The 21926-nt window shown below is 34.9% G+C and overlaps 1 protein-coding gene and 1 pseudogene across 1 annotated transcript; one reads left to right on the top strand and one right to left on the bottom strand.

Annotated features, from left to right (window-relative positions):
• Positions 1-5630: 5630 nt before the first annotated feature.
• LOC147282466 (UDP-URONIC ACID TRANSPORTER 1) lies at positions 5631-10792 on the bottom strand. The gene is made up of 4 exons (XM_086247180.1): positions 10218-10792; positions 8942-9045; positions 7366-7594; positions 5631-6835 (listed from the first exon to the last, which is right to left on the bottom strand). The coding sequence occupies exons 1-4, from the start codon at positions 10656-10658 to the stop codon at positions 6689-6691; spliced, it is 921 nt and encodes a 306-aa protein (XP_086103306.1). The 5' UTR covers positions 10659-10792; the 3' UTR covers positions 5631-6688.
• A 576-nt stretch (positions 10793-11368) lies between these two features.
• On the top strand, positions 11369-12900 carry LOC147282467 (translation factor GUF1 homolog, chloroplastic pseudogene; annotated as a pseudogene).
• Positions 12901-21926: the final 9026 nt, after the last annotated feature.

A 21926-nucleotide genomic window follows, 5' to 3' on the forward strand; every position in this document is an offset into this window, starting at 1 on the left:
TAAAAAAAATGAAATCTATGGGTTTATGAATAGAAAGGTTCAATTTTGATCAAGTAAATGTTCCGTTGATTGCAATTAAAAAATGAAATTCATGGGTTTATGAATAGAAATGTTCAGTTTTGATCTCTTGATCGATGGTTTTACGAGGGTCCACCATAAACTCTAGTTAGTTTTAATTGTAGAGTTTCTCTTGATCTAGGATTTTTCCTGGTTATCAATCGAGAGAAATTTATGTTAGTTAATTGTTGTTTTGAAAGTTAGTGTGGACGGTGTTTTTGTGCATGCAACAGAGGCTACAAGTATTGGTTGTTACTTGGAACAGTCACGGGGCAGTTGTTGTAGTTTTATTAGGCAAAGGGGCTTTGATATATGTTTATTTGATAGTTTTACATGTTATTATATTTCTTGAAACTGTAATTAAGTTGCATATGTGCTTCCTAATTTTGCGTTGAATTGCAGTGACTTTCATTTATTGGCAAGATGAGGTTCCTACTTGGTTGGAGACTTGGAACCTGTTTTCATGATACAATGTAATACTTTATTTGCTTCAATAAATTATGCTTTGGTGATCAAAATTTTTAAATTTACTCATAAAAATAGACAAACCAAAGTATAAGTAAATTATACTTTATATTTTTAAATAATATATAATTTACTCATGAATTATTATTATTAATTTATTACTCATAATAATATATAATTTACTTATAAATATATATATATATATTTACTCATAATATATAATTAGGGATACAACATGGTCCACATGGATTGGATGAACCCAAACATAAATTAGTGCAGCACAATTATTATATAACGGGGTTCAAACCCGACAACCCCTTCTTATAGTTTTCTTTTGTGCATGTCAACGTGGGTCTGTGCATTGGGTGTGTTAGTGTGGGATTAAGAGGAGCCATAAAAATTGGCCCAAAAAAGAAAAGAAAAAAGGAGCCGATAAGAATTTCAAGCCCAACTTTTTGTGGAAAAGTAAAAGCCAAAAAAAAAAAGGGAAATAATTCGGTTTTGGAAAAAATATAAAATGGTGAAAACGGGGAACTAACAGCTAAAAACATAACTTTTCTGTTGAAAAGTTAAAGCGGATGAAAAAAGAAAAAATTAAAATAAATTACTTTAAAATTTATTTTATAGTCTTTAATGATAAACAAACTCACTTAAAAAATTAAAATGGTGAATAAACTCATTTTGTACAAATAAAATTCACGTTATATTTTGTGTTTTTGACGCTGAGCGCTAGGTGAGATTTTTTTGGACAAATTGTCATTGTCACACAATTGCAATCATTGTCAATAACCTACCATTGATAATTTATAGGATGTTTTTATAATTTAAATAGCTATCGTAGCATTATCTTCTTGGTTGTGTTCATAATCTATTATATTTAATCTATTTAACCCTCTTTCTAGCCATTCTGTAGTCTATCTAGTTACTGTCACTTACAGAATTATCGATGTCCAGTTAACATTCTTTCAAACCAGAACCTATTTAAGAACATATGAATAGAGATGTACAATCTCATAACTAAACCCTTTTAGACCACTATACAATCCTCTAGAGTTCTATGGACTCATTCATAATTAACAGAGTCAAGTCCACGAATGATTTGCCCGAAAACTGTGTTCATACTGAAAATGTTGTCCTCAAGGCATTACTTCCAACAAAGGCAACCGAAAGTAGTCATTTTACTCCTACCCTTTTGGGTGGAGTGCATAGCAACATCAAATTCAAGTCTAGAGAAGTAGTGAATAGAGAGAGCTACAGCATCCAGAAAATACCATAAACCATGGGTAGGAAAAAGGTCAAACTTGCATGGGTAGAGAGTGATAGTACGTGCTAGGAAAAACATTTTCAAAAAGAGGGGAGAAAACTTGTTGAAGAAAATGAAAGAGCTAACCATCCTATGCAATGTGAATGGTTTTGTCATATATTGTGTATGCCCCAGACAGCAATGAGCCAGCTATGTGGCCGGCGGATCGCCCGAAGGTGGAAGAAACTCTCAAGAGGTTCCAGGTCATACCGAAATTTGAGCAGTGGAAGAAAATGACAAACCAAAAGACTTACCTCAAGGAGGGAACAACAAAAATGGAAGAGAAAATCAAGAAGCACCAGAAAAAGAACTCTGAAATGGAAATGAATGAAAATTAATACTAGTGAACTAACTAGTTTGGTTTTATTTTTTGAGGAAAGGATGAAGGAGATCAAGAGAATCATGCATGGACTATTTTGAGCGGGGGGGCTTTGCCTCCTCCTCATGAGAGTGAAGAGGCATATCGAAGTATGAGCCAAATAGGAGGCAATGCACTTCCAGATGGATGGAATAACCTTGGACAAAAGGATTATTAATTTGCACAGGCAAAATGTGAAGCAAATTGAGAACACAGATGAACCCAAACATATTTTGGTAGTTCTTTAAATGTTGCCAATGATTTGGGGCTCCCAATTGGGAACTATGTTGGTAGTGGTTTTGGGCTGCCTACTGGGTCTGTCAACCAATATGGAAATGGCATGGAGTGGCCATATGGGAATTTGGGAGTAAGGAGTGACATAAGTGATAATAGGGTTATCTGAAGTGAATTATGAAGACATTATTTGTGGAAGTGAGATAGGGCTGGCTACCTCAAGTGATGAACTATGGAGACATTTATGGTGGAAGTGAGATAGGGCAGTCTCAAGTGAATTGTGGAGGCATGATTAATGGAAGGGAGATGGGACAATTAACCTCAGGTGAATTATGAAGGAATTTTTGGTGGAAGTTTGTCATTTAGCAACACTAATACGGGAAATGACTTGGAGCATCATTTGATACCTCGCAATGACAATACTGGATGGGGTACGTGTCACAGGCAAGAGTGTTGGTTTTGCTGGAGATGAAGATGGACTGGGGCATCTGCTAGACCAAGATGACGTCAGAGGCGATTTTGAAAGTGATATAAGGCTGCCATATATCTTGATTGTTTAGAAGCAACAATGGTGGAAGTGATGTAGGGCTGAATCCTTCGCTATTTGGAGGTAGTAGCGGTGGAAGTGATGTCGAGCTTCTCTATGATGTTAGCAAAACTTGGCAAAACCCCTTCTCTCCTTGAATTGCAATTAATGGATTTCTACAATGTTCTTATTTATTTGGTTTTCTTTTGGTTATTTTTATTTCGATCATTTTGCTTCATCATGTTTTATTCACGTTTCAATTTCTCATCTTTAATAAATTATTATTGTTATCTTTTTGTATAATTTTTTGCAATTAATTGTCTTGTTTTGTTTGCAATTGGTTGAGTAAGTATGTAAGATATACAAAAATTATTATTTAGGTATAGATTCATGTGCAGTTGTTAAGTATCTTAGTTGAAATGGTCATAGAATTACTCACAATGCACTCAAATTCGAACACTCTTCCCCTAAATAAAATAAAAAAGTATAGATTTATCCATTAACTTTTGCCAAAAAAAATGATAAGTAAGAAATTTGAAAGGTCCACAATCTATATAAATAAAAAAAATACATATGTTATAAATTATCCGTGCTTCATTAAAATGTCAACTAAAAGACTTAATAAAGGTAAATTTATAAACAATTAATCTGTTAAATTAAAAAATAAAAAATACATGTCCTACAAGATAGGAACAACTAATAACAATATTTTTAAAAAAGTTATATGAACAATATTTTAAGCACTTAGTTGAGCCCAACAACGACAGAAGCGGATCAAGCCCCAAGGAAAGCAAATCTCATTTGAACAAGGAACCGAAGAATCTTTAGAAGATCAAAAGTCATAACCTTTTAGGATTCTTGCCAGTTACGACCTCCTGAAAGATTATGACTTCTGTAATCCAAGGCACCCATTAGGGTTTTATCCTATAAATAAAGGTCTTAAGACCTCCCAAAAACAACTTTGGACCCCCAGAATATCCCAAAGATCAAAAGCATCAAGAACCTAGTTCTTCAATTGTCATAGGTTGTTTGTTACTATATTCTTTTAGTTTCTTTTCAATTCTTAGGAGTTCTTGAGAAAATCTTATGGTTTCTCTCAAGAACTTAGGATCAAAATGTAAGAATTATCACATACACACTATAATCTTTAGGGTGTTTGATCAACATGAATTCACACATATTGTGCAACTTAATAAAATTGAGAGACGCGTACCTTGGTCCATTGTACGCGGCACTTGATTGCGGAATAACGATTGACAATAAGTTGTGCTCGAAGTCTGAGAATTGTAACTCGTGTTTTGAATTGTTTCTCTCTCTTCTCTTATAACCAATTTCATAAAGTGTATTTTGTGTGTCTGTAGATGTAGATGAATTAACCCTACATATTTATAGAGAGAGAGAGAGGACTGAATGTCCCATTATAATAACTTTAATCTCTACTGTCTATCATAGTAGATATAGACTAGGAAACTAACCCAAATCATTTTATTATGATGACTATATCAATTATAATCCTTATTAGATCGGGACTGTTATATAGGCCACAATTAATAGGGCATTTACTTGTTGAGCAAACAATTAATTTCAACACAAAACCTTTGTTTTCTTCAGTTTTTATTGAGATTAATATGAGTATGTTGTTTTGATTCGCATAATATTAGTTTAGAATTTATTTTCTTGTTCTTTAATCCTTGCATGATAAATAGGTTTATTACTTTCTTTATTGTTTTCTTAGCAATAGGTTTATTATTTTGTAAAGTAAATTAGCAAAAAACCACAAAAATTTGTAAGTTTTACTCATAAATCCATGTAAAATATTTATTTATTTTTAAGCCATAAGGAGTGACTTAAAACTAAAACTTTTTTTTCTGACGCCATATGTAACCCTCACAAAGTTATACTTTATTTTGTTATGATGCAATATGTAATTTTTGTAGAGTTACACTTTATAATTTCATAGAATTACACTTTGTTGAATGATATAATATTGTTTTAAGGTTTAAGCATTTAGAGTTTAGGTTTTATGACTTCATATTTAGGGTTTTAGGGCTTTAGCCCTAAATTCTAAAGATTATACCATAAACCCTAAACTCTTAAAATAATTACAAAAAAAATTAAACTAAAATTTGGGTATGCTTGAATATCTTACTTTGGTATGCTTGAGTTTGAATATTATTGAATGTTTCATACTTGTTTTTTCATGAATTGTGGCTTACGAAAAATTTGTGTGGCTTAAAAATAAATAGATTAGAAGTTTTGGTTTATGACTAAAAAAAGTTGTATGTTTGTGACTTATTAATAAAAAACTCTATTTTGTATTACTTTAGTTTTCTGAAAAGAGTACCAAGGCATGTCTAGATTGAACGATACATATTCTTCTTATTTTTCTTCTTATTTTTATGTGATTTCTTATCTTTAAGTTTTTTCTTAAGCAGTTTATCTAACTTATAAAATCAAACACTTCTTTACTGAGCTTCATCTAAGAAACTACAACCATATGACATGACATCTTCTCAAAGTTATTTATTTATTTATTGAAGGCTTTATGCCAAATTTGTTCAATAGACTTTAGCCACGAAGCCCTTCCTCCACCCACATAACAGGTTGATCACAACCTAAGCCAAAGCTAGCCAAGTGATGAGCCATAAAGTTACAAGTACGAGAAGCAAAAACAAATGATACTTTGGTAAAGGAAAGGAGCTGCTTGATTTCTTCTGTCAACTCGCCATACAGATCATTACTCTCGCGCATACTATTCAACTCAACTCAGCCACCACAGTAGATGCATCACTCTCTACAATTATAGTGCCAAAGCCGAAATCAATTGCCAACCGAAGCCCATGAAGCACAGCAAGGAATTCTGTAGTTCGATGCCAAACAACCACCAACTGAACTTGCATAAGCCACCATAAGCAAGCCCTCATGGTTTCGAATGACTGCCCCAACGCCAACCCTTTGCAACCCACTCCGACAAGCGCCATCCACATCCGTAAACGTACTCCAACTAATACTTATTATGGACTTGCATATGCATAGGATTAAAAAATACTGGAAAACATATATATATAATTTGAACAACATGAACCCAACTAGAATTCATAAAATGTTTCACATGTTTGGCTCAGGTTCAGATGTTTTCAACTTGACAGGGTTTAACATGTATTTAGAACTTGAATTGTGAAAGATGGGTTGAGCTTGGGCCGACTTTCCAACTATCCTCAGTTGCTGCCCTAACCTGAATAGCAACGAAAACCACCTAAAAACAAACATTGACAAATGACAATATCTAACTACAAGCGTTTCTCATTTGGATTATGATAACCAACATTAAAAGCTGCAATAAAATTCCAAATCTTGCAAAGTACCTTTCAAATAATATATTGCTGCTTTTTTCAAATTAATCTTTTGACATCTTATATGATATCTATATTAGAGAGAGTCTCAAGAAGTGAAGAACAACAAGAAGGAAATTTATATCATTGTTCAGAATATTCTTCAGAAACTTTACTTTCAAGGGGTCAAGAGAGACCCAAAATAAAATGGCCTATAAATAACTAGGATTGAATCTGGTACAAAAGAGTTGCTTGTATACATAATAATACAACACCACAATGAAATAACTCTCTCTCTCTCTCTCTCATCAAAACAATATTCACTAAGAATCTAGTTGCACATAATCTCACTAAACTCTTGAAACAAAATATTTAAGTCATCAAATATAAAAATGGTAATTGCCAAGGATAACTTATCTAAATCTCCGTTTTGCTTCTCCATAAGCAACAACCCCTGCAACAGTTATCATGTAACCGCCAATGCCCATAACAGTGACAGGATTCTTGAATAAAAGAATTGAGATAACAACAGCCACAGCACCTTTTGCATTGCCTAATACCTGATGGTGACATAATTTCAGACAGAAATCGGATGAGAATTCAAGAACAGTAACAAAAATAAATAAATAGACTAAAACATTGTAGTTGCCTAGGAAAAATGTAATTCAACTGGATTTGGAAGTTTTTGCACAACATTTAAGGCTTGAATTAGTATTGTGAGATGTGATTGTATGAAATTTTCAATCAAGGGTGAATTTTCTCACTGCTTGGTAACAAAGTCCCGAACCAAACTAAAAAAGCAAAATGCTTGTCTCCTCCCAGTTTTCATGGGTTTTCAGCCATCTCAACAGTGCAAAAGGGAGTTCTGAGAGCAGGAGTAATTCCTTCATGGCTCCAAGTTGGAGTTTTTTGTAGAAGCATAGCAACAAGATGGAGTTTACATGGGCCCTTTTAATTTCTGACAGAAATTTCAAGAACTGTGCAACACACGTTCACACACATATATGACGTTTTTAATCTACTGAAATTACCAATCATCCTATTAAGGAAACAAAAATTAAGGAAAACAAAAGGTAAAAGATGTCAAAACCTGAAGCGTTAGTGCACTTGTATGTTTGGTCACCAAGAAATTTGACAAATTAGCAGAATAGGCCAATACTGAATTAACCAAAAGAAGTAACCACATGAATTTATGCTCCCTTCCAAGTGACAGAGTGACATCTACGACGTTAGGTTCCATTATAAGTGCAGCAGGCAACATGACAAGAATAGCAATTGGAGACATATACAGCAGCAAATTCATCGAGTTCAACTTTTCCCTGTCAAGTATAAGACATTGAAACAGACCAAGTAGTAAGAAAACACCAGAGAAAGAGTCTTTAGTTTGGCTTGAGATAAAGATGGAGGAGAATTGAAAAGGAGAAAACTCCAAATAATAACAAATATCACAACTCTAACTAATGAGAAAATTATAATACTTCACAGATTGCTCATTCCTTGTCAACCAAATCAAGCAAGAAGGGAAGTACATCTAAACACATATCCGAAGAGAACACTTCAACAAATAATTGATTATTTATAATCCTTTGAATTGAATATCAAACTTCTGTAAAAAGGTGTAGAAATAATCAATTAGAATTACGACACTTCAACGGTCAAATAAACACTCACACTTTAAGTGTTCTAACCTGGTCCTAACCATAAAAAGAGATCTATTGGTTATTTACTTTAGTCCAACTAAATTCTCTTGACATGATATTGGTGGTAATAAACTGGTTAGACAGTTTCCGATTTGGCTGATTTTTTGCAAGGGTGATCTTTAAATGATGTTATAAAATACTGATGGTTCCAATTATTGAATTGTAGGCCCAGGGATGTTCTTACTTTTCTTAAAGTAAGGACATCCTTACTTGAAGCTCCCTCATATATATCTATATTTGTCTGCAAAGAACTTATTTAGATTGATTCCCAAAAATCTAGAATTTCTGTAAATATGGTAAAGGGTCACAGCTTTCTGAAAAGGGAAGAAGATAAGCAAGCCTATTTTGTCTCAAAAATGGCCTTTCTTTCAGGATATCCCTTTCTGGTTATGATTGAATCGGCAGAAATGGTCAATTCTGCTAAATGAAAACATGAGTTTCAGTTCTCTTTAAGGGTCGAGGTAACTAAGAAAATGGTTGTGCGTGAAGCAAAGGGCTGCCATATTTCTCTAGCCTGCCACAAAACGGCTTTCGCGCTAGTGCACTCACCCTTGCTTGATTCTTCTGTGAAAAGCAAATATGTAATAATAAAGTATTCCAAGCACAGCAGTACAATTCTCACACATTCGGAGATCATCCTTTACAAATTATTGCAGTTTACCCAATCCACTATATTTGACTTCCCTCCCTACAACAGGCACACATTTGAGTATAACTTAAGAAAAGCATTCATATTTATACAAATTTTAATTTTATATCCCGGCCCATGTCAGGCCCCTACTTTAAAAAAAAAAAATCCATATCATCAAAATATTACTAGCTCATTCAGTAATGACAAGAAGAGAGATTTAATCCCTCTTAAATAATCTCAGGAGGTAAATTATAATTATCAGAAACCATCCAAATATAGAAAGTTAAATAAAATGCCCAGATGACATGTTATAAGTGAAAGCTTTCAAGTTTTACCCGTCAGAAGAAAGTAGGATACCCTGAAGAACAGACTTGAAGGCCCTTGCGGCAGTTGCACTAATGCACATAACAAATCCAAAGAAGTGGAAACTCGGCTCACCCTGCCACCAACCAAGAAATTCCTGTAATTCCACTCAAATTTGAAACAAAATACATTGCGTTTACAAAAAATGAAAAACAAATTACGATCAAAGGCATCAGGCTAGGGAACCTAACAGTCTATAGCAGTCAATTAATGGAATAGTTACTCTCTTTTTTTCTCCTGGTACTTGTATAGTTTATAAAGAAGGAAGATAACAACACTAGTAAGAGAAACTAAGAAGTAGCTGTTATGTTCTTAAAATTCAATCAGATGCATATATTACATGCCAACACCTACATTAACCACCAGTCTTGCATTACTACATTACCAGCCTTGCATCACTACATTAGCCATACATGGTTTTTATTAAGGCCCCTCATTGTTCTCGAACTTCTTACATCAACCATGACAATGCCCTTGTAACATTGTCCATTACATGGTTTTGATTAAGGCCCCTCCTTGTTTCTCAAACTGCCTACATCAACCATGACAATGCCCTTGTAACATTGTCTGTTACATGGATTTTATTAAGGCCCCTCGTTTATCGAACTGCTTACATCAACCATGAAAATGCCCGTGTAACATTGTCCGTTCTCAAACATCTTACGTCAACCATGACAATGCCCTTGTAACATTTTCCGTTCTCAAACTTCTTACGTCAACCATGACAATGCCCTTGTACTAATGTCCGTTAACCACCAGCCTTGCATCACTACATTGGCCATACATGGTTTTGATTAAGGCCCCTCCTTGTTTCTCAAACTTCTTACATCAACCATGACAATTCCCTTATACCATTGTCCGTTATCAACTACTGAGTGATTCGTATAAATTTTTAACCCTGAATACCCTCTTATAAAAAAATAAGAGCTTCTCCAATAATTGTTGTCTTCAATACCATTTCTGGACCCAATGCATTTATAGCATTGTAGCATATCTAGCAAGTGTAGTATAAACCATCACAATTCAGATCTGGATTAATAAGTAGCATATCTGAACCATATACGTTGACAAAACTAAGCCAAAGAAGCTCAAATAAACAAATTCACAGCAAGATACACCTGGGAAATTATCAGCATTTATACACAGACCAAATAGAAACTAATCATTCCAAACAATAAACAACACAAAAATGTTCAAAGCTAGAAAATTGTGAATAAAACATATGATCCAATGAACAAACAAGCATACCCCACTAGCAATCACAACCCCAGTAACAACAGGCACAAGAGCAGCATAGGTAACCCAAGCCTCCCTCTTAAGGGTCGCCATATACGCAAAAAGGGCGGTGAAGAATGGCGTCGTTGCACCGACAGCCTGATTAAACGACACCGCAAGGTATCTGAGAGAAATGTTGCCACCCACAACCGACCCACAAAAGACAATGCTCAGAGTTGCAATCTTGATGAACTGGGACTTGGATTTGATGGTCTGCAAAGGCACAATCTTGAGGAAAACAATGGAAAGGTAGCTGAGAATGGCGCAGGCAGACATGTGGCACATTGTGAGGAAGATTGGGAATTTGAAGCCATAGTTTGAGAGTAAGAACTTGTTGAGTAGGAGAACACCAATGTTTGATGAGTACCAGAGGATTACGAGGGAAGTTATGAAAATGGCTTGTTTTGAGAACATTTTCAAAAGCTTTGGGGTAGAGATCTGTGCTTAGATTTGTTTTATTCTTAAAACAGGTGCTGGGATTTGTTTGGAGAAGCTCTCATCTGAGCTCCAATGGAAAATTAGAATTTCATTCTGTTTTTCTTTGGTTGCAGGAAATTAATATTTCTGCTTTGGTTTTATTTTTTCTGTTATTTAATTAATTTTGTGTGTTTTTCTTTTTTTGGCATTTGGGTGTGTGATTGAGCTCCGACCAAAAAAAAAACAGGTGTGTGATTGAGGTACGTGTGTCTTGTGTACGGAACATTTGTTGAGACGTGTGTAGGACCATAGGTGTCGAGTGGACTCACCTAACAAATTATGTACCACCAGATAACATAATCCATTAAGATTGTAATGAATTTTAATAGAGTTATAAATTTTAGGCTTATTTGCACATTTGCCCCCTGACTTATAGGTTGTTTCTCACTTTGCCCCCTAATCTTTATTTTTGTCAAATAACCACCTGAACTTTAAGTCCGTGTCCCACATAACCTTATTCCGTCCACTCCGTCTTGACCTCCGTCAAAAAGATGACGTGGCGTGGGTAATATGGTCATTTCAGCCCTCTGAGTGCCACATGAGTGCCATTTCTGTATTTTGTGGGCCCCAAATGGCCACGTAACAAAGCTAGCCCAAGCCATACATACAATTCAATCCCAACTCCCAACTTGGGTTTGCCCGAAAAAATGGCTGCAGAGCTTTGCTCTCAAGCTCAGGCACTCCTCCTATCCACGACAACCACCATTCCCCAACGCTCCCAACCCAGAAGTAGACCCACCACCACCGCCTTCATCCCCTTCTTCTCTCTCTCCCCCCCCAAACCTCTCTTCCACCTCCCCAGAACCTCCAAACCTCGACCGAGACTCCAAGTCCTTTCCCAGGCCACTGCTCTCGATTCGGCCATCCAAGCCGGCCATGACCGACTCTCCAAGGTCCCCATTTCCCACATCAGGAACTTCTGTATAATCGCCCACATCGACCATGGCAAGTCGACTCTGGCAGACAAGCTGCTCGAGATGACTGGGACTGTGCAGAAGCGCGAGATGAAGGAGCAGTTCCTCGACAACATGGATTTGGAGAGAGAGCGAGGCATCACCATCAAGCTCCAAGTTGCTCGGATGCGTTATATGGGCAAAAATGGTGAACCCTTTTGCTTAAATTTGATTGACACTCCTGGGCACGTTGATTTCTCTTATGAGGTCTCGAGGTCTCTTGCTGCTTGTGAGGGTGCTCTGCTTGTTGTTGATGCTTCACAGGGTGTGGAGGCTCAGACTTTGGCTAATGTGTACTTGGCTTTGGAGAACAACTTGGAGATCATCCCTGTTTTGAACAAAATAGACCTTCCAGGAGCTGACCCAGATACTGTTATCCAGGAGATTGAAGATATTATTGGGTTGGATTGTAGCAATGCAATACTTTGTTCTGCTAAGGAAGGTATAGGTATAACTGAGATTTTGGATGCCATTGTTGAAAGGGTTCCTCCACCTGTTGATACTGCTGAAAAGCCACTGAGAGCTTTGATATTTGATAGTTACTATGACCCATATAGGGGTGTGATTGTGTATTTTAGAGTAATTGATGGGAGGATAAAGAAGGGTGATAGAGTTTTTTTTATGGCTAGTGGGAAGGACTATTATGCTGATGAGATTGGAGTTTTGTCTCCCAATCAGTTGCAGGTTGGAGAACTTTTTGCTGGTGAGGTGGGTTATCTTTCAGCTTTTATAAGATCAGTGGCTGATGGTAGAGTTGGGGACACACTCACTCATTATAGTAGAAAGGCAGAGAATTCATTGCCTGGATATGAGGAAGCCACCCCAATGGTGTTCTGTACTTCTGTGGCATGTTTCCTGTGGATGCAGACCAGTTTCCTGAGCTGAGGGAGGCACTTGAGAAACTGCAGCTTAATGATGCTGCTTTGAAGTTTGAGCCCGAGACTTCGAGCGCTATGGGTTTCGGGTTTAGATGTGGATTCTTGGGGCTTCTCCACATGGAAATTGTTCAGGAAAGGCTGGAGAGGGAGTATGCTGTTGGGAGGGCTTTAACACTAAAGCTGAAGGAGCTTATACCAACGTGGCCATTTGGGGCCCACAAAATACAGAAATGGCATTCATGTGGCACTCAGAGGGCTGAAATGACCATATTACCCACGCCACGTCATCTTTTTGACGGAAGTCAAAACGGAGTGGACGGAATAAGGTTATGTGGGACACGGACTTAAAGTTCAGGTGGTTATTTGACAGAAATAAAGATTAGGGGGCAAAGTGAGAAACAACCTATAAGTCAGGGGGCAAATGTGCAAATAAGCCTAAATTTTATAGAAACTATCAAAATTTTAAGAGAATGGATTGAAATTCTCATGAATTTTAATAGAGTTATAAATTTTATAGAAACTATCAAAATTTTAAGAGAATGGATTGAAATTCTCATGATATTTATTATGTGAATCTATTAAAATTTGACTTGAGGATACTTAAATTTCTATAAAATCTATTAAAACCATAATCGAGAACACTTAAAATTTATTAAATTTTTAAAATTTATTAAAATTTGAGTTGAGGACACACCCTTAATGTTTAAGTTGAGCATTATTGAGTCAAGTCCATACTAATTAACACGATAATAATACAATATTTAATAGTTAGGTTAGTGTCTATTCGCAGTTGTTGGGTAACCCAATTGGAAGGGTTGTAGAATTACCCACAATACACATAAGTTCGAACCTCTCTCCTCTCATCTCAAAAAAAATGGTTAGTGTCCATTTGCAAAACATAATAGTGACACGTTATGCATCAATAATTTTACTTGTTTTTGCATATAAAAACCATTTGAGTTATGATTTATTATTGGATGCATTTTTTTTTTGTTAAAGACTTTTACTATATAATGTGTTGGACATAAATTTAATATTATATTTTTTAAAATAAAATATTTATTATACAATATTTTATTTATTTTAGGGTCCAATTTCTCAAGTCCAAAACAAAAATACCACGATAACCAATTGAGCCACTCATATAAGTGATAACTTTGTCCACTTTTTAGTGAGCCCATGATCGACATATTGTTTTAAAACTTTTTAGTGAGCCCATGAGCGACATATTGTTTATTTAAAAAAAAAAAAAAAAGACAATAAGATTATTTGACAGTTTCAATCATGTCCTTGAAACTGTTGGTTAATTTCAATTCTAAAATCAGAATAATACTTATATATACATGCAAAAAATACATTATACCAAAACACAACATAAAAGTACAATAATTTGAAATCACATAAAGTTAATATTAGTAAGTTATCAACATTGAAACTGTTTGACACTTATAGTCAACACTATAAAAAAACAAAAAAAAAAACAAAAGCACGTTGATCAATCGGCCCTGTAAAATACATAGCACAACTATATATTATGGGTCGATTTATCATTTTTTTTTTGTGGTAAAAGATCGATTTATCATATAAAACTTAAAAGTTGACATTTTATCATAAAAAATTCGTGGATTATTCTTGAAGTGAACAAATTAATCCTTCTCCCTTTATTTTATGCTTGGTATTTTTCTTTCTTGGAATTGTTCATATTTTGTTGTTTGGTTTACTAAAAAAAAAGTTAAAGGGTTTATATATGTTGGCATGATAAGTTAATGGGTCAATTTTGGGTTTAGGATAACACAGCACAAATACAACATAACACTAACATGCTAATATATATAAGACACGTTGTCATATCTAAGTGTGGATGCAGTTTATGCAACATTGTCTTGTCGTGTTATCATAATGGCTTAGCAAAGCTATTTGTTAACAAAATCGATTTCCAACTCATCCACCATAAAAGGGTGTTCATCTCTTCGAAATTGTTAAACATTTTGGAACTTCACATTGTATCCATTATAAATGGATTGTAAGTTTTACAATCGAATTCAATCTCATTTGAGATTAAAGTCCAATTTTGTCTCATTCAACATTGATTGGATTGGAAAAAGTTGGATGATGAGTTTTTCTAATGAAGGAAACAAAATTAAAGCAAAAATTATCAATCAATGTTGGAAAAAGTTGGATGATGAGTTTTTCTAATGAAGGAAACAAAATTAAAGCAAAAATTATCATTAAATTAAATGTGATCACAAATGTAATTGAATTATAGGTGAAATAGAGATTTAACAAGTATTTAGTTCATAGCTAATTATTCTTACAACACATTTTAAAGTAATTATTTTTATAGCACAACAGTATCAAATTGGTAAGTCAGGAGTTTTGTGTAGAGTGTAGCAGGTAGGCTCGGGCCAAAGCATGCAGATGTGGCATGTAGACCAAGGTAGGATTGGACTCACATGTAGATGTGGCATGTGGACCAAGGCGGGACTGGATTAACGTGGACCTGGGACTGGACTCATGTGGACCTAGGCGGGATTGGACTAGCTTGGATCAAGGCACATGTAAGGACAAGATGGACATTTTATGTTAAAAAAATCCCCCATTTCATGTCCCAAAAAAAAAAAAAACAATTTCCCCCATTTCATGCCAGAAAAGACAAAAATTCCTTGAAATCCAGATTGTATAGGTTATCTTATTAAAAATAGGGGTTAATAATAGTTTACTAATTATTCAACTCCTTTTTACTATTTCATATTATTTCCGCACCTAATGATATAATTTTTTGTTTGACCTAGTTTAATTTTCAATAGAAAAAATGGGGTTGAAGTTATTATATTACTTATTTTAAAGAGATTCTTCAATAGAATAGGCGTGCCACATGTATGATGTTACCTCATATATTTTACTAGCATATTGTATCCTTATTTCAAATAAAATTTACTACTTTTTAATTAAATAGATATGGTGTTGGAGCCTTTGGTGGTCGTACTACACACGTGGTACGACAACCACATTTAAGACATTTTCCCTTTGAGATTAATAATGCAAATGTGGCAAACAAACAGGTTAACGCATATGACGCATTAGCCCACATGCTAATGCACCTAATGCTAACACAACATGAGAGCACACACAGAAAAATTTGGTTTGGAGTCTTTGGACCATAAAAATTAGGGCCCTTGACCCTTCAAATAGATTTATATAATCGTTAATTACTCACATATGATCAAGGATTTAAATTTCAAAAATTTTGCCGAAATTTTTGATTTTTTGAGGTATAGAAATTTTAACACTAAACCAACAAAATTTTGTCTGGATTTCAGCGAAGTTTTCGACTATGTGGGATTTCTGGGTTTTGGGGAGGCTGGGTTTTGAGGAGGTTGAGATTTGGGAGGAGCTGAAGATGTGGAGGAAGAGAGGAGGGGCTGGGTTTTGGTGGTTTCAGTGGCAGGGGGTGACGGCAATGGGCGAGAGCAGGGAGAAAGAGATGAGGGTGGGCTGGTGGTCGGCCCAGCTGAGGAGATGGAGAGAGAGAGAGAGAGAGAGAGAGAGAGAGAGAGAGAGAGAGAGAGAGAGAGAGAAAATGGGCTGGTGGTTAGCGCAGGTGGGGGATGAAGTTACTGATGGAGAAAATGGGAGAAAGGAAGAAGAAAAAAAGGAAAGAGAAAGGAGAAGGAAAAAAAAAAAGAAAGAAAAAGGGAGAGAGAAGAGAGAATGAGATCAGGGTGGGTAGTGGCCTAGTGGGTAGTGTGGGTTGCGTGCATTGATAATGTGGAGAGAGAAATTAACATAAACAATTTGATTTTGGGTTTTTAAAATTCATGTTTATAAATTTACAAAAATGTCCATCATTTCAAATGCTCATATCTCTCAAACCGTAGCTCTGATTGATGTACAATTTGCGCTCACATGTTCGTGTGTTCGAGACCTTTCCAACAAGCCACAAATCGAAGTCAAAAGCCCAATAGTTCAAAAAGTTAAAGAACGGGTCAAACTAATTTAAAACAAAACTTATAAAATTAACCTAAAATATTTTATTTCTCAAATAAATTTCTAAAATATTTAAAATATTTTTCAAAATAAAATTTGGAAAAATACGGGGTCTCACAATCTACCCCCGTCAAAGGGGTCTCACAATCTATCCCACTTTAAACAATTTCGTCCTTGAAATTCCCAATGAAAGTAATAATGGAGCAACTTAAAACAAGCACAAACAACAACAATCCAAAGCTGTGAAAAGTTCTTTTCATTTATGAAAAACTGGAAAATAAATTACACAAGCTCTGAGGTGTTTGTTCAATCAAATTTATATAATTATTAATTAGTGAACAATTTTTTTAATAGTATTTGCCTCCAGCGCGCATTATATTTATCTTATATCACATGAAACCTACTATATAATTTGGTTTCTTCACTGTTTTTTATTAATATAGTCGATAATATGTTAAATAAATATATGGTAAAGTTTCATTATTTTGATAGCAATTTCCGTCGTTTCCGTTTAATTTATGTCGAAATTTAAAAATTTTCGAAATTTTTGTCGAAATTTCCATCAAAATTTTCGTCAAAATTTTCATTGAAATTTCATCGAAACCCGAAATTTTATTCCTTGCATAGGATTATATAAAGACTGTATGAAGATAGTTTTGCTATGCAAATAATGAATTTATTTTCAAATTATGTAAAGTATTGAAACAAAAATAATTTGTGGTAAATAGGGAAAACTTGGGATATCAATAGAAGTTTCTATAGTCTCATAATGAACCCCTCAAAAAGCAACCATCTAAATTTATTGTATTGCCCTTTGGGAGTTCAAAACTCCATGGTTACATTAATTTTTGCGTATGGTCAAGGCTTGTAAATGTGGCGCATGGACCAAGGTATGATTGGACTCGCATGTAGATGTGGCATGTGGACCAAGGTGGGATTGGACTCACATGCAGATGTGGCTTGTGGACTAAGGTAGGACTGGACTTGCGTAGGCCAAGGCATCTGTAAGGACAAAATGGAAATTTCATATTCAAATAACAAAAAAAATTCCTTGAGATATGTATGGAATAGGTTTTTTTTAGAGCTGCTATTTGCACACTTTTTTTTTTCTTTTTGCACACCCCTAATCATTTAATTAGTGATTTTACACATTTGCCCCATTGTAAAAATACCCTAAAGCCCTCTTCCAACACACCTCATTTCTCTCTTCCCTCCCCTCCCAACCTGCCCTTGTCGAGCTCTCATTTCTCCGACTTCTCTCTCCCCTCTCCGACTCCTCTCTCCTCCCAGCTCGCCGACCTCTCCGCAACACCACCCTCCCATCTTGCCGTCCGCAGTACTACCCTCCCAGCTTGCCGTCTCCTCGCAGCACCACCCTCCTAGCTCGCCGACCTCCTCGCAACACCACCCTCCTCGCACACCACCCTCCCAGCTCACCGAGCTCCCTGCAATACCACCCTTCTCGCAGAACCACCTTCCCCACAACACCACCCTCCCAGCTCGCCAAGCTCCTCGCAGCACCACCCTCTCCGCAGCAACATCCTCCCATCTCGTCGACCTCCCCGCAGGCCGCAACATCACCCGCCCAACGTAGCACCGACCCTCATCTCTATCTTTCTCTTTCTCTCTCTCTCTCTCTCTCTTTCTTTCTCTCTCTCCTCCCTACAACACCACCCTCTTATCTCTCTTTTCTCCCTGCAGCACCAATTTTTTTTTTTTAAGTTACAGGTTCGGCGGACCATTGCCGAACCTGACTGTTTCGTTCGGTAGACATCCACCGAATAGAAGAGGATTGTTCGGCGAGTACCTGCCGAACGAAACAGCCAGGTTCTGCACTGGTCTGCAGAACTTGCAATTTTTTATTTTTTATTAGTTGGTGTTGCGGGGAAGAGGTGGTGTTGTGAGGAAGAGAGAAAGATGAGGGTCGGTGCTATGGGGAGGAAAGAGAGAGAGGGGGAGGTGGTCGGGTGAGGGAAGTAGAGTGGGAGGGAGGTGGTCGGTAAGGGAGAGGAAGGGAGGGAGGTTGTCGAGGTGAGAAAAGGGGAGGGGCTGGGATGACAGAGGCTTGCGGGTGGCTGGTTTCAGCATTTTTTTTTGTTCTTTGTTCTTTTTTTTTAATTTAAAAATTCACATTTGGGGTGGAGTGTGTAGTGTTTGGATTGGGTGTGTGTGTAGTGAGAAATTTGGTGAGATTAATGAGGTTGGAGTATTTTGATAATAGAAGGGGTGTGTAAAAGAGAAATTTTAAATTTTAAAAAATGATAAGAGGTGTGTAGGAGAAAAGGGTGTGCAAAAAGAAAAAAAAAAGTGTGCAAATAGTAACTTTTTTTGTTGTTGTCTGATATTAAATAGGTTAATCCCAATAAAAATAGAGGGTTACTAGTAGTTTGCTATTATTTCTGCAACTTGTTATAAAAATAATAGAATAAAGAGAAGTGATCAGAAATTGAGGGATGATGTTTTCCCTCACATAGGTCATTTATTTATAGGCTTCAGGGATGACTTGGGATGAGCACCCAAGTTTCTTAGTTTTACATGAAATATGACTCCTATTGATTTTCTAATACATCAGATAAATAACAAATACATCTCATAGATACATTAGGTAAATATGGACAGTCACATAAATACTAATATTCATAACACAACCAATAATATAAATATATTTTTTGGTCCATTTAAGTTTTCAATAGAAAATATGGGGGTTGAAGTTATTATTTTACATATTTTAGAGAGAGATTTTTCAGTAGGACAATCGTGCCACATGTATGGTGCAACACTAATGATACTAGCATGTGTCCTTATTTAAAATAAATTTTACTTTTTTAAGTAAATAGACTTAAATAGACACATGGCGCAATAGCACTAGGTGGTTATATGATATACGTAGTACGATTGCCTCATTCAAGACATTTTCCCTTTGAGATCCATACTAACGCAACATGTGGCGGACAAACAGGTTAACGCACTTGAGCCATTGGCCACAAGCTAATGCACCTAATGCTAACACGACACAAATATGCACAAAAAATTTGGTGTTTGAATCGACAATAAAAATTAGGACCCTCGAGTCTCGATCCTCCATGTAGATTCACATATTTTTGTTTTTGAATTTGACTGTTCTTATTTATGGGTTGGAACCAAGGAATTAAATTTCGTTTTTTTAGGGTGTCGAAATCGAAACACGTGTTTAATAATTTTTCGGAAAGATTTCGGTGAAATTTTTGAAATTTCGGCGAAATTTACCGAAATTTACCGAAATTTTCATATTTTCTATTTTCTTCAACTTCATAAATTCACCAAAAATAGCTCGAGACTCTAAATAATTCACCGAAAAATTCTACGGACTCGCATTGATGAGTACTAATTTCTTATAACCTCAAAATAATCAAATTGCTTTCAAAAAAATTATGAAAAATCCTACTCTTATAATTTAATTGTGAAAAAAATAATAATCCCCAAATTCTTGAATTTTTCATTTTCTAAAATTCATTTCCACACAACTAAACTCTAGAACCACAACCAAAGGTCTAAGTTAGTTAAAATAAATTTAAAGAAATTTCTAATTCCTTTAAATAAACCTTAAAACAAATTTGAAAAATTTAAGTAACAAAATTACCATAAGCCAAAATTTGGGTTGTTACACTTAGTGAAGACAAAGCTTGGCTAGGTAAGAGACATAGGAAAAAAGGAAGGAAAGATAAAATAAAAATAAAAAGACTGAAGAGAGAGGCACATGGAAAAAAAAGTAAGGAAAGAAAAAAAAAGAGGGGGGGGGGGGGTTTGGGGCCTTTGGGCAATTGGAAAGAAAAAAAAAAGGTTTGAGATTTCTTTTAATTATTTTAAATCTTAAACTTTAATACATTTCTATATAAAAAAATAATTAAAAGTATCCTAAAGCGCTTAAAACCTAATATCTTAAAGAATATAGAGTATATAGGGTTTAATGTATAGATTATAGAGTATAAAGAGTATTATGATATATAGAATATATAGAGTATTAGAGTTTAGATTTTAGTGTATAATTAAATTATACAATATAAAGAATGTACTAATTTTGTTTATTCATTATACTAATTTTATTTAACAGTATTTGCTACAGCGCGCATTATATTTACCTTATATTACATGAAACCTACTATATAATTTGATTTTTTCAATGGTTTTTTTATCAATTTAGTAAATAATATGTTAAATAAACATATGGTAAAGTTTCATTTAAAATTTCCGTATTTTGATAGCAATTTCTGTTATTTTCATCTAATGTCTATCGAAATTTAAAAATCTTCGAAATTTCCGTAAAAATTTCCATCGAAATTTCCTCGAAACCCGAAATTTTATTCCTTAGTTAGAACTTTAACAAATCTTTCTTAAATTATATAAACTTAACACAATATATATAAATCTATAAAATTTAGGAGAACAAGGCGATTACCTCTTGGTTCTTCCAAGGACCGATCCTAATTGCTAGCATGGATATGATCATCAAAAGAAATATTTGTTTAAAATGTAATTTATGAAGAATAAATTTATGTAAATGTAATTAGAGATATTTTAAAATGAAAAATAACTCTTAAATTAGCTTTTTACGTACACTCCTCCAATTACTTTTATGTGAGACTCCTTAATTCACACATAGGATTATATTATATAAAGAGTGTAATGAAGATAGTTTTGCTTTGCAAATAAAAAATTAATTTCCAAATTATTTAAAGTACGAAAAATTATAGTTTAATCTTTCTAACATTTTTTATTAAAGGCCTTATTTTTTTTAAATAAAATTCTTTAACTATTGCCTTTTCAAAGAAATATGTTATTGTTTTTTTATTTTTTGAGGGTATAAGGTATAGGTTAACCTCCTACCTTTTTAAGGTATATAATGAGGTTTGTAGAGGCTGTATAGTCAAAAATCTCAGAATTAAAACCTAATATAAAGCCGACAAACCAAGACTTGACCAAAAAGAAAAAATGCACTGCCGAACAATTGAAAATGGCTGCCGACTATTCGGCTCTTGGTGGCTGGTATGTGTGAAAAAAATAAAAAATAATCGACCAATATTATGTAACATGGAATAATTATAATATTATTGAATTTTAGTTAAAATTTTAAAAATCATAAAGTTTTATTCCATAAATTGTAAAATTAAAATCCTAAATGGAAGTCTAAGTATTGCAAGAACAATTTTCTTTTGGCCCAGAAAGTATTGCAAGAACAATAATTTGTGGTAAATGAGGAGAATTTGGGACATAAATAGAAGTTTTTACAGTTTTTTTTATCAATCAACCCTTAAAGAAGCAACCATCTGAACTGACTATATTACCCTTGAGGAATTTCCGTTTCTTTTCCCACGCATTCTCTCTCTTTCCGAAAGGAGCAGTTCGTCGCT

This window comes from Dryas octopetala, chromosome 6, assembly GCF_963921425.1.
Source record: "Dryas octopetala chromosome 6, drDryOcto1.1, whole genome shotgun sequence".
In the NCBI taxonomy this organism is placed as follows: Eukaryota; Viridiplantae; Streptophyta; class Magnoliopsida; order Rosales; family Rosaceae; genus Dryas; species Dryas octopetala.